The 11,276-nt window shown below is 41.1% G+C and overlaps 1 protein-coding gene across 1 annotated transcript; it reads left to right on the forward strand.

Moving 5' to 3' along the window:
- The first annotated feature begins 801 nt into the window (after nucleotides 1–801).
- LOC103476049 (sodium- and chloride-dependent GABA transporter ine) lies at nucleotides 802–11,264 on the forward strand. Its single transcript, XM_008428088.2, has 13 exons — nucleotides 802–1,242; nucleotides 1,532–1,666; nucleotides 2,838–3,042; nucleotides 4,915–5,047; nucleotides 5,997–6,131; nucleotides 6,224–6,327; nucleotides 6,398–6,522; nucleotides 6,628–6,740; nucleotides 9,037–9,177; nucleotides 9,260–9,359; nucleotides 9,437–9,537; nucleotides 9,637–9,804; nucleotides 10,095–11,264. The coding sequence occupies exons 1-13, from the start codon at nucleotides 1,068–1,070 to the stop codon at nucleotides 10,242–10,244; spliced, it is 1,785 nt and encodes a 594-aa protein (XP_008426310.1). The 5' UTR covers nucleotides 802–1,067; the 3' UTR covers nucleotides 10,245–11,264.
- The last annotated feature ends 12 nt before the right edge of the window (nucleotides 11,265–11,276 follow it).

The raw sequence follows: 11,276 nt of genomic DNA on the forward strand, positions 1-11,276 counted from the left end.
TCAAATTGGTGTTAGGCCAATGTTATGAAGAGCTTTTGTCAATCATTTCATGTAGAAATTATAATTACTTCTCTCGGTAAAATGTCACTGCTTTTTTCCAACGTGTTTCTAAAAAACAAACAGACATTTAAGCATGAAAAATAGCATTTACACTTTCTATGGACAACAATAATGCTGTATAATTAAAACATATTTTTATTTCAGTAACTCAATTCACCACATTATACAGAGAAATTACACAAAAGATTTTATTTTCTTAGTGTGATCAGGCACAGTTACAGTTTTACTTTAAAAATAACACAACATTTTAGAGGGCAAAGAAAAAAAAGAGAATACAATAGCTATGATTGTGGCAGCATTATGATTTGAGAGATTCTTTTCAGCAAATGAAGCTACATGTTATGAAATCATAAACATGCAAACAAAACAAACCAATGGTTTCACCAAAAGAAAACGCTTTGGAAACATTTTGATCTGGTTAAATTTTAAAACTACATTCATGCAGAAGAGAGACGTGGACAAGAGCTGGCCTCATAAATTAAGAGATTTTGAGACCTTTTGAATGTTTAAAGACATTTTAAATTTGAATTAAAATTTATTTAGATAGATTAGGTTGTTTTAAGGTTGAATTGCACATAATTGTAAAAAAAAACAACAACAGAAAAATATCTAAAATGATCTTCCATGGATTATCTTTTAAACCGGGGTTTTCACACTTTTGAGAGCCCCTGTCCAGCAACAGATTTTGAACAGCATTCTTCTGCACACGAAAGGGTTTAACTATGTGACTCACATGCTGGTCGAATCTCTGGAAAAGCAGGCAAAATATCAGAATAAATAAATGTTCAAAAATGGCCACATTTTTTTGTTTTGCTATCATTTGCAATTTGTGACAACGGTCCACAAAACTTCTTCATGCCACCTCTTAACTTTGACCAACTTCTTCCTCGATGCGAGCCTTGGAGCTGCCACATGCTGGAGTGTTTGTGGTAGGCTAATCATTAAGGATAATAAAAAAAGGCAGGTTATATCACCCCAGAGCTGCTTAAATCACCGTCGAGCTCTCCATGGAGTTCGGGTCCAGACCAGCAGCCGCGATGAGCAAGGAGGAAACCACGGATCAGCAGCCCGGCAGACCAACATGGAGCAGGCAGATAGAGTTCACCCTGGCAGGGATCGGCTGCGCCGTGGGCCTGGGGAACGTTTGGAGGTTCCCTTATCTCTGCTACAGGAGCGGAGGAGGTGAGGAAGCAGGCTGCAAACAGAACAGCATTCTCCATATGTTTAGAAGACTTGACATCAGCGGGGGCAAAGTTTAACCAAACACACTTTGGTTTTCTCGTGAAACGAGCTCGGTGCATGCTGGAATGTGTTTTATAAACTTCATTTGAAGCCCTTCAATACCACCTGGAGTGGGGCTCGATTGTTTTGTAGTCATAAAGATATATTTCATAGAGCTAAACCTCACCTGACTATTAACTTTCACAAAAGTTAAAGATTGAAGAGCTGACTCATCATCACTGTCCGCCAGGTGCCTTTCTGGTTCCCTACCTGCTCATGCTGGTGGTGTTGGGGATCCCTCTGCTCTACATGGAGCTGACTGTGGGCCAGTACACCCGGAGAGGCCCGGTTCATGCTCTAGCCACTGTTTGCCCACTCTTAAAAGGTACTTTGCACTCGTTCCCCCCTATCCTCAGTCTCTAAACAAGCAAAAAAAAAACTACTGATTTTGTTTGGCCCCCTGACAAGTTATGAAAATTTGACCCCGCCACCTCAGCACAGGGGCTTGATATAAATTTGGACTTTCTATTTTTAACTAGGCAAAGTTATCACAGATCTTCTTAAGACAGAAAACACTGGAAGCAATGCTAATTATTTGTCTTTAAATAACCTTGCTTTTTGGATTCTCTTTCAAGGTCCAAATGGATCCAGTCAGAGTTATTCAAACTCTGACTATGCAGCCTCCAAATGTGCCTTCAATTTGTTTGTTGAACTTGGCAAAAGCAAGTGTTTTCAAAGAAAGAGTGACATAAATCATGGTTCAGAAAAAAATCCATTTGATAGAAAATGTGCTATGCTTTTTTTTTTTTAAAGAGGTATACCTTTTAAGAAGTTTTGTATCTATGATGATTTACACATCCCTTTCCAACAACAAATATGACTAGTTTAATTACATACTTTAATTACTTCAATTAATGCTGCAGTATGTATCATTTATTTAAAAAAAAAATGTTACTTATGTTTTTTAAAATGATCATCATGTTGTGACGGTAGACAATAAGACAGATAATTGGTGACAAAAATTCGAGCTCCTCTCACTTCTCTGAGTGCGCTAACTGCAGAAATACACAACTAAGTCAGAAACAACCAATCAGAGCCAGGGGGTGGGCTTTACAGCTGTCAATCACTTTTGTGCTCACACCCTCCTGCTTAATTATTGCTAAGCTACAGCTGGTTTACAATTGCTAAGGCTAGTTAGGATATCCACCAGTGACGGTGGATAAACTCACAGGAAAACTCACAGGTTTTCCTGTGAGTTGTTTTTTCCACCATTAACACATTGAGCAGCGTACAGGAGAATGATTGACAGCACTAAGACCCTCCTCCTGTTTCTAATTGGTTGTTCTTGACCGGGAGCTGTGCATTTTTTCAGACTGCAATAGCAGCTCAGGGAGGAACAGGACGACATAATGACAGTTTTAATAAATATGAAAAACAAAAACATAACTTTTTTTTTTGTGACTTTGGCTCATGTCACCAAAGGTTTGAACTCCTCTTTCCTACACTGAAGGGGGAAAAAAAGACTACATCTGACCTTTCCTTTTGTCTAACCTCAGGGGTGGGCATAGCATCTGTGGCCATCTCCTTCATCATGTGCACCTACTACAACATCGTCATCACCTGGGCCCTGTATTACCTCTTCAACTCCTTCCAGGCGCCTCTCCCCTGGCAGAGCTGCAACAACACCTGGAACACGCCCAACTGCACGGACCACGCCACCAACAGCAGCTACTCGTCCACAGCCAGCCAGGAGTTCTTCAAGTGCGTCCGAGAAGGCATCACTCGCTGCTTCCCCACAATGATCCAACCAAACCTCGCTAATGATTAGTGTGCAGCCGCATTACTAAATAACCTGCCGCTTTCAGGAGGCTCGCACAAGTTAACACTCCTGCGAATGTGTCGCGAAAGTATGAAGACATAACAGTAATCATCAGGAGGAAAATTTGAAATGAGATAAAAGGCTGATTAAAAACGAGTTATCTGAGTCATGTGAGCGATATCGGTTAAAGTGAAGGTCGGCGATAAGGAGCGAAGAGATAAAATATGGCAGAGGAAGTGTGTGAAACGCTGAGTCAGAATTAACCCTTAGCACCGACTCTAAAACGTTTCAACTCTGCTATTGAAACAAACGTCGTTCTTTGTCTTTCACTTGGAAATCAGACAGCATATGTAGATCCGGTGCTGTTTTTGTGTACTTATTGACTTATGCAGAAATGTAAACACCCTGCTTTCCTGTAAAGGCTGCCATGCGGAGAAGACTAGCTTATTATGAATATCTGAAGACAGCAGATTATGAATGCAGATTATGAATGTAAGGTACTTAGTGCTCTGCAAACATCATGAGTCACACCTCATTTCTTTGTGTTTTTGCATCGAAGGAGTCGGCTTCTGTTTTATGTAAAGAGGTCTTGAGTAATGCCTCATTTCCTGAGTTGAAACTGCAAAAAAAAAAAAAAAGAAAAAAGAAAGCCCCTAAATTGTGAGATTTTATTTTGACATACACAGACCTGCATTCAGTGCCAGCAGGATGTTTCCCAAGGAGATATTAGCTGAAAACCTGGCATAGAGCAGATGAAGCGCTGAAGGATGACCTTGTTTCTTAAGATGCGACTTTTTAAAGTGTGTTTCATAGTTTTTGTGGCTGACTCTTTTTTCCGTCCTCTTGCTTCCCCCGGTTGCTCCTTTGAAATCCACACCGCTGTCACAATCAGTGACAGGAGCTGAACAGTAGGCGACAGAAAAAGCAGCCATAAAGTCTGAAGAAAAACTTTGAGCAACCTTCAGAAAGCCTGGAGAACTCCATCCATCCATTTTCTTGCACCCTTTTTCCCTCAGTGGGGTCGGGAGGGGTGCTGGTGCCCATCTCCAGCCAACGTTTTGGGCGAGAGGCGGGGTACACCCTGGACAGGTCGCCAGTCTGTCGCAGGGCAACACAGAGACACACAAGACACACAACCATGCACACACACACTCATACCTAGTGTGTGTCCAATTTGGAGAGGCCAATTAACCTGACAGTCATGTTTTTGGACTGTGGGAGGAAACCGGAGTACCCGGAGAAAACCCACGCATACACAGGGAGAACATGCAAACTCCATGCAGAAAGACCCCAGGCCGGGAATCGAACCCAGAACCTTCTTGCTGCAAGGCAACAGCTCTACCAACTGCGCCACTGTGCAACCCATGCCTGGAGAACTGAAAACGGCAAATAGAAATAAATTATTTCATCTTAATATTTTTCAACAGGACTCGGTGTTCTTATTTGCAACTCATCAAGACGTTTTAAAAGGCAAACTTATCTGTTGTCTGGTTTAACTGATAAAGTGATCCATCTATTAGCTGTACAGACTCCAATAAGGTTCCAGAGGGAAGCTCTGCCGCCAGAAATAAAAAAAACACTTAATCCCAGAGGGAAGTTATATGTTGTTGTAACTCATCTTTTTTTTTTATCCAAAGATTTATTCTAGATGCTAATGGCTGTGGTCAGGAAGGATCTCCTGTAGCGGCTTATGTGGCTCTGAAGGAGCATCTGACTGACTTTTTTGGTTTTGATGGTACATTAAAGTATAAACAGGAATGAAAGTTATCAATCACAAACTGTTAACAACCACTTCTTTTTCCTTAATTGTGAAGGCATAAAATGCTGGGCCAGACTAGCGGAGTGGAGGAAACAGGAATCCTGCGGTGGGAGCTTTTCCTCATCCTCATCCTGGCTTGGATTCTCATATATCTGTGCATCTTTAAAGGAGTGAAGTCAACAGGCAAGGTGGGTTGACCTAGAGGTGACTGCAGCTCAGGTTCAAACCTGTTTGGGCCCTGAGCTGCCTTTCGTGTGGGGCACCCCCATACCAACTGGTCAACACCAGATGCTTCATCGTTCCTCTAAGTGTGCAACAGAGCATAGCATTAGCGTCATTTGTAATTAGCTTATATTGTACCAGTGTTGTTGTAGATATTAATTTTAACTTTACAGGAATAGCAAAGTAAAATAATTATTTGGATTTTGAAATGCAGAGGAATATTTAAACGATTATTTTAACTACTTGAAAGTGGCATCAACCGACAAACACTGAAGTTACAGTAAACAAGTTAACAAGTTTAATATCTTATATTTCCCCAAGAGTAGCAGCAGCCATCAATCAGCAGGAAGAGATTAGCCGATTGTAAGTGTCCCAACTCTAAAAAAATGATGTAGAAATAGTTTTTTCCTGTGTTTTTATATATGAAATATTTATAAATGTTTCATATCAGTCGATACCGATAATTATTGATTCAGTTTTTTGTTTTAAATTTGTTTTTTTTTTTGTTTTAAATATCTGAAATACTGCCAAATTGGTGATGTGACCTTCCCTGTTTCATCCGCAGTTTCCGGTTGAACTTGAAAATTTGAGTCGTAGAAAATCCATTTCCGCATTTGGCGCTCCTTTCAATTGTTAACCGGAAGTGAAAATAGGCGTGCAAGTTTATTTCCTGTCGCGAAATAGGATTTATTCTTTATTTACTCAATATATAATCATAAAAAACAACTAACAGTTGCAAAATTAGTTGTTGTTTTACGAGGCAAATAACACGAGCACACGCTAAAATGTTAAAACTTAGATGAGAAAGAAAATAATAATTTGATATTTTCTACGCAGCCACCATCTAGGGTGAGAGATGAAGAAATGAACCTGCTCTCTATTGGTGTTTTATAATCTTTTCTCCGGTGTGTGCAGGTGGTGTACTTCACTGCTCTGTTCCCATACATCATCCTCATCGCCCTGCTGATCAATAACGTGCAGCTTCCCGGGGCTTCGGACGGGATATCTTTCTTCATCGTGCCCGAGTGGGACAAGCTCCGGTCCGTGGAGGTCAGAGCGGCAAAGTACGAGGACCCGGCTGGAGCGCCAGCTGGTGGAGAAAATACTTGAGGTGGCGTAACAGACGACGGCGTGTTTTGCAGGTGTGGGTGAACGCTGCGGCTCAAATCTTCAACTCCATTGGGATTGGCTTTGGCTCCCTGCTGGCCATGTCCAGCTACAACTCCTTCAACAACAACGTTCTGAAGTGAGGAGACCCAAATTAATTGTGAAAATAGTTAGAAAGCAAGCTGAGGGATGTGTTCTTGCCTCCACAGGGACACACTGTTCATATCCATCACCAACTCCCTAACCAGCATCCTGGCAGGCTTCGTCATTTTCTCTGCCTTTGGCTACATGTCTTATCTGCAGGGCATTCCCGTCAGCCAGCTGGCGGTGGATGGTGAGACAGTATCGGCGTTGTCTTTAAAAACCTCTATTAGTGAAACCATTGCACTTTTATTCAATCATTTCAACTGTCATCGTTGATCTTCTTGGATCTTGGCAGGTCCAGGACTGGTTTACGTTGTTTACCCACAAGCCTTCGCCAACATGCCGGTGTCCCAGCTCTGGGCTGTCCTGTTTTTCTTCATGCTGCTGTGCCTGGGGCTGGACAGTGAGGTAGACAAACTGGAACTTTGCAGTGTTCCCCTGCAACCTTTTCAGTTTTCACATGTTTTGTCCATTAATAAAGTGAGGTGGTATTCATCTTTCACTGGCTGCATATCTTTTGCGATATGTCACTAACGGCAATGTACACGTTCAGACTGACATGTATGATTAAGCTCAGTCAAACTGCATGGAACGTTTTTGTAAACATAAACTTTGAGCTCTTGCCACAACTGACCAATTTAATTTAGTTCTAGGCTTTGACTGGACCACTTGAACTCATGAATATTGATCTGAGTCCTTCCCTGTCTTTGAAGCACAGCGTGGCAGCAAAGATGTGACGTTCTTCCTCTTCTGGGCCAGAGTATCACCTGCAGTGTTTGATTTTGTCATAGGAAAGCATTGATTTTTCTACAGACTAAGACCAAGTAGTATTTTTTTTCTAGTTGATACATCAAAGGTTTGAACTTATAAAAGGGTGGTATTACGCATTTTTCAGTCACATAGCCCTATCTTATAGCACAACCAAGTAACTATGTTACCTCCAGTTATTATATATCAAACATGACTTAAAAGAAATTTGACTTTGCCATCTGACATCTTAAAATTGGGCTTCTGTCTCTTTAAGAAGCTCCTAATCTTTCCCACACTGGCCTTCAGCACATCATCACAACAATGCTTGTCATTATGCCAAGTACATCAGTTCTTGGACTGAGAAGTAGTCCATATAATGAGATCAGCAGACACTCAGTTTCACCAGGTGTTTGCTAACTGCTGCCGCCGCTAGTCTGAAGGACCGCTAGCCTGGAGGACCAGTGGCAGTTGGGGAGGTGGGCTCTGTGGGCGGAGGCTCAGCTCCAAGGCGGAGATTTGAGTTAACAGGTAGTTTCTATAAACAACCGCTTAGGCGATTTTAAGTTGATTTTTCATAATCCCCCTCCCCCCGAAGACAAAGCTTTAATGACATAACCTGAACAGAAAAAACTCTTTTTAAATCCGGATGCCATAATATCTCCCTGCTATGTCTGCTTTCATGCTTGAATGCTATATTATTTCATGTGCAAGTGCTTTCCCTTGATTAGGTATCATCAGGCACTGTACATGTTGACCGGTTTGCTGCCCTCGGCTTTGCCACGAACGTACAGTCAGTGGGGCCGTCTTATCACAGAGTTCCCTGCAAGAGGACAACCTGTTCTTTTTGTTGTCAGTTCTGTCTGCCCTTTTCCTGCTGTCCTGTAGAAAAATAGATGGTTTCCCATTTGGATCTGGAAGGGATTTTACCAACACTTCCTTCTTTTTGCTAATAGCCTCACTAGCTAGGAGGCGTACCTGGGAATGAGCCTTGAGGCCTACAATGGGAACGCTGTGCCAACACTTTTCTAGTCTCGAGAGACCGGCAGTGGTTGAACCATGCTGAATGAGAGAGACTGAAGTTTTGACTTTCCAGGTGGGATTGTTTTATCACTGACTACAGGGAGACTCAAGGCCACGAATATTATTGGACTGCTTGATTGGTAGCATTTATTATTCTCGCCAAAAAGCTGACCAGCAGAAGTAAATTACTTATTTTTGTTGGTTGTTACTGATTGTTCTTATCAGCAATTGCTTGTAGATATAGATTTAATTTGAAAAGTGATTAAATCACTTATTGATTTGAGCAGTAGCTTTGGGCGTTGTGTCCTTATCTCTGATAGCCACCCTAGGATTCTAAGAAAGACGAAGAAATAGATTGACTCCTGAACTTTTTAAATGACTTTCCATTTCTTCCAAACAGCTCAAATTTGCAGAGTGCATGATTAAAAGTTAACAGACTCTCCCCTCCTGATCTGTGAATCTCTGCAGCTCTTCCAAAGTTATCATCAGCCTCTTGACTGCTGCTCAAACTAGGTTGAGTTTATTTGTATATCACATTTCACTAACAATTCGAAGTTCAAAGTGCTCACACCATAAAAACATAATGCAGGCACTAATTACGAAACAAGCTATAAACATAACTTTTCAAATATCATCAGTACACATCAAATATGTTGATCAGGGTTCCAGTTAGCACTAATAAAAGGTAGCTCTAAACAGGTGTCTTGATTTAAAGGAAGTCGGCGTTTCAGCATGTTTTCAGTTTTCTGGACGTTTGCTCCAGATTTGTGGTGCATAGAAGCTGAATGCTGCTTCTTCTCCATGTTTGGTTCTGGTTCTGGGAATGACCTGAGAGGTCTGGAGGGTTGATACAAACTACTTTCTGCTTTTTCTTGACCTGTCCTGCTGTGTTCGTGATGCTGTTTGTTCCAATGTATCCTTTGTTTTGTGGCAGTTTGCGATGGTTGAGGTGATGGTGACCAGTTTGATGGATGAATTCTACCAACAGCTGATCCGAATCTTCAAAAGGAAGGAACTGTTTATTCTTGCAGTCTGCGGTGTGGCCCTTCTGTTTGGGATCCCGTGTGTGATGCAGGTGAACCTTATAACCTATCAGGCAGTTCTTAACCAAAAAAATGACCAAAGACGACATCGTTACCCGGTTTTTGTGCTTTCAGGTAGGAATCTACGTCTTTCAGCTGATGGACCACTACACTGCCATCGTCTCCATCATGTTCCTTGCATTTTTTGAGATTATAGCCATCTGTTGGAGTTACGGTGAGCAAAAGTTGGTTCTCACCGCTTTTATGCATTCATATCCAACCATAGAGACGTTCTATATTTTCTTTGCTCAGGTGTAAAGAGACTTTCAAGCAACATGGAAGAGATGACTGGACAAAAGCCAAACATCTTCTTCAGGCTTTGTTGGCTTGTAGTTGATCCTGTGCTCATCACTGTAGGTCTACTGCATTAAAAAAGAGAGAGAAAATATCGACATTATCTCCTTACACCGAGTTTCACAATTCTTTTCTTTACCCCTGTCTCTTTGTGCCAGGTCATTCTGATTTTCTCCATCATCCAGTTCAGACCGGCTCGCTATGGGGACTACGTCTTCCCTCCCTGGGCTCAGGGCGTTGGCTGGGTCATTGCTCTGGCCTCCATTATCTGGATTCCTCTGGGTGCAATTCACACGTTGTGGGTGCTTCCTGGTTCGCTCACGAAGGTGAGTTATACCCTAACTGAAACTTAGCGCCTCATTGTAGTGACAGCCTGATTTACTGACAAAAAACAAACGGTAAAATAAATTGAGCTCAAATTGAGCTTTGATTATTCTGACACAATCTTACACAAAAAAGTGTGTAAGAATGAAAGAAGCTTCAGTTGAATATTAAAAGGAATTTATAGGGGTACCAATATCGGTGCAATTTTTGTTTAAAAACAGTTATTTATTTACTAGTGTGCAATCTGTGTCACAAAAAGCAAGGTCAAATTTTTGCTGCATATCTGTTACAGAAACTGAAGCTATCGATCACACCGTATGCCCTGAATGCCACTAAAGGTCTATATAAGGAGAGGGGAGGAGGAGCAGGAGAACCGGACATATCCGTCATCAGCTCCAGCACCAGCCTACCTGACAAAAAGTCCATTGAGACATATTTCTGACACATTTAGTGTTTTGCTCAAAACACTCTGCTCCCGTCGGAGGCAAACAGAAAAACTCCAGCTTATCAGTAATGATTGTCAAACCTTGAATCTTGCATGGTCTACTCAGGAAATTGAACAGAGGGATTTTATTAAAATTATATTGTGTTTTTTTTGCATATCTGCCTTGCAGATGGATGAAAAATGACCAAGTATTGTAATTTGAGTTATTTAATTTGTGGGGTTCTCTTGTATTTTACTACCGGACCAATTTCACCGGCTTTATTTATTGACTACTTTGAACGAGTGCGCCATCTTTTGGTCAAATCTATGCAACACATTGTATTAGGTAATTTTTAAAGCATCATTTCTGTACTAAAAAATAGGATAATGTAACGGTTTAACATTTGCCAGGGTGTCAGCAAGTCAAATTTACGAATTTTTAATGCCAACTTGAATGAATTTTGAGACCTAAAAATATATTACATGATAAATACAGACGTTGGTGGGGCAATCCGTGAGGTATCACAATCAAGCACAGCAAAAACGGCTACATTTCTGGGGCATGTTTGTGCTTCATTACACTGCCTATGGCTCTCCACAGCTTAAAAGTTGTTTTATTCCCGCACAGAATGCAACTTGTTCGTCAACAGAAGAGATTCAGTGACAAGTGACGTTGTTGACCCATAACATACGCAAAAAAGCTAATTAGTTAGCTAGCAAAGATATTTGAGCTGCTAGTTATAGTTAGCTTCGAGTCACAGACTCCAACTTTTGGCTGACAGAAAAGTCCTGAGATTAAAAAGTCAAATTAATATATTTAAGGCTATCTTACATGTTTTATTAAATAGAAGACATTCTAATTTTATTTAATTTTTGATACATGTAAGACTTCTTAAAGATGCGCGGACACCCTGATTTACAATCCACTGTGGTACTGCCATTATCTTATTGCTGCTGACTCATTTATTAGGTCAATCACGACAGGGAACTGCAGATAATTGGTCATGCAACCCTGTCATGTAATATGCAATAAAAAGATCTTTGACCAAA

Source organism: Poecilia reticulata, linkage group LG14 (genome assembly GCF_000633615.1).
Source record: "Poecilia reticulata strain Guanapo linkage group LG14, Guppy_female_1.0+MT, whole genome shotgun sequence".
NCBI lineage: Eukaryota > Metazoa > Chordata > Actinopteri > Cyprinodontiformes > Poeciliidae > Poecilia > Poecilia reticulata.

Bases quoted from the DNA above. Each gene is read 5' to 3' on its own strand.
- LOC103476049 (XM_008428088.2), top strand. From the start codon at position 1,068: ATGGAGTTCGGGTCCAGACCAGCAGCCGCGATGAGCAAGGAGGAAACC. The intron at 6,523-6,627 runs GTGAGACAGTAT...GGATCTTGGCAG, and splicing joins CAGCCAGCTGGCGGTGGATG to GTCCAGGACTGGTTTACGTT. The intron at 9,360-9,436 runs GTGAGCAAAAGT...TTCTTTGCTCAG, and splicing joins AGCCATCTGTTGGAGTTACG to GTGTAAAGAGACTTTCAAGC.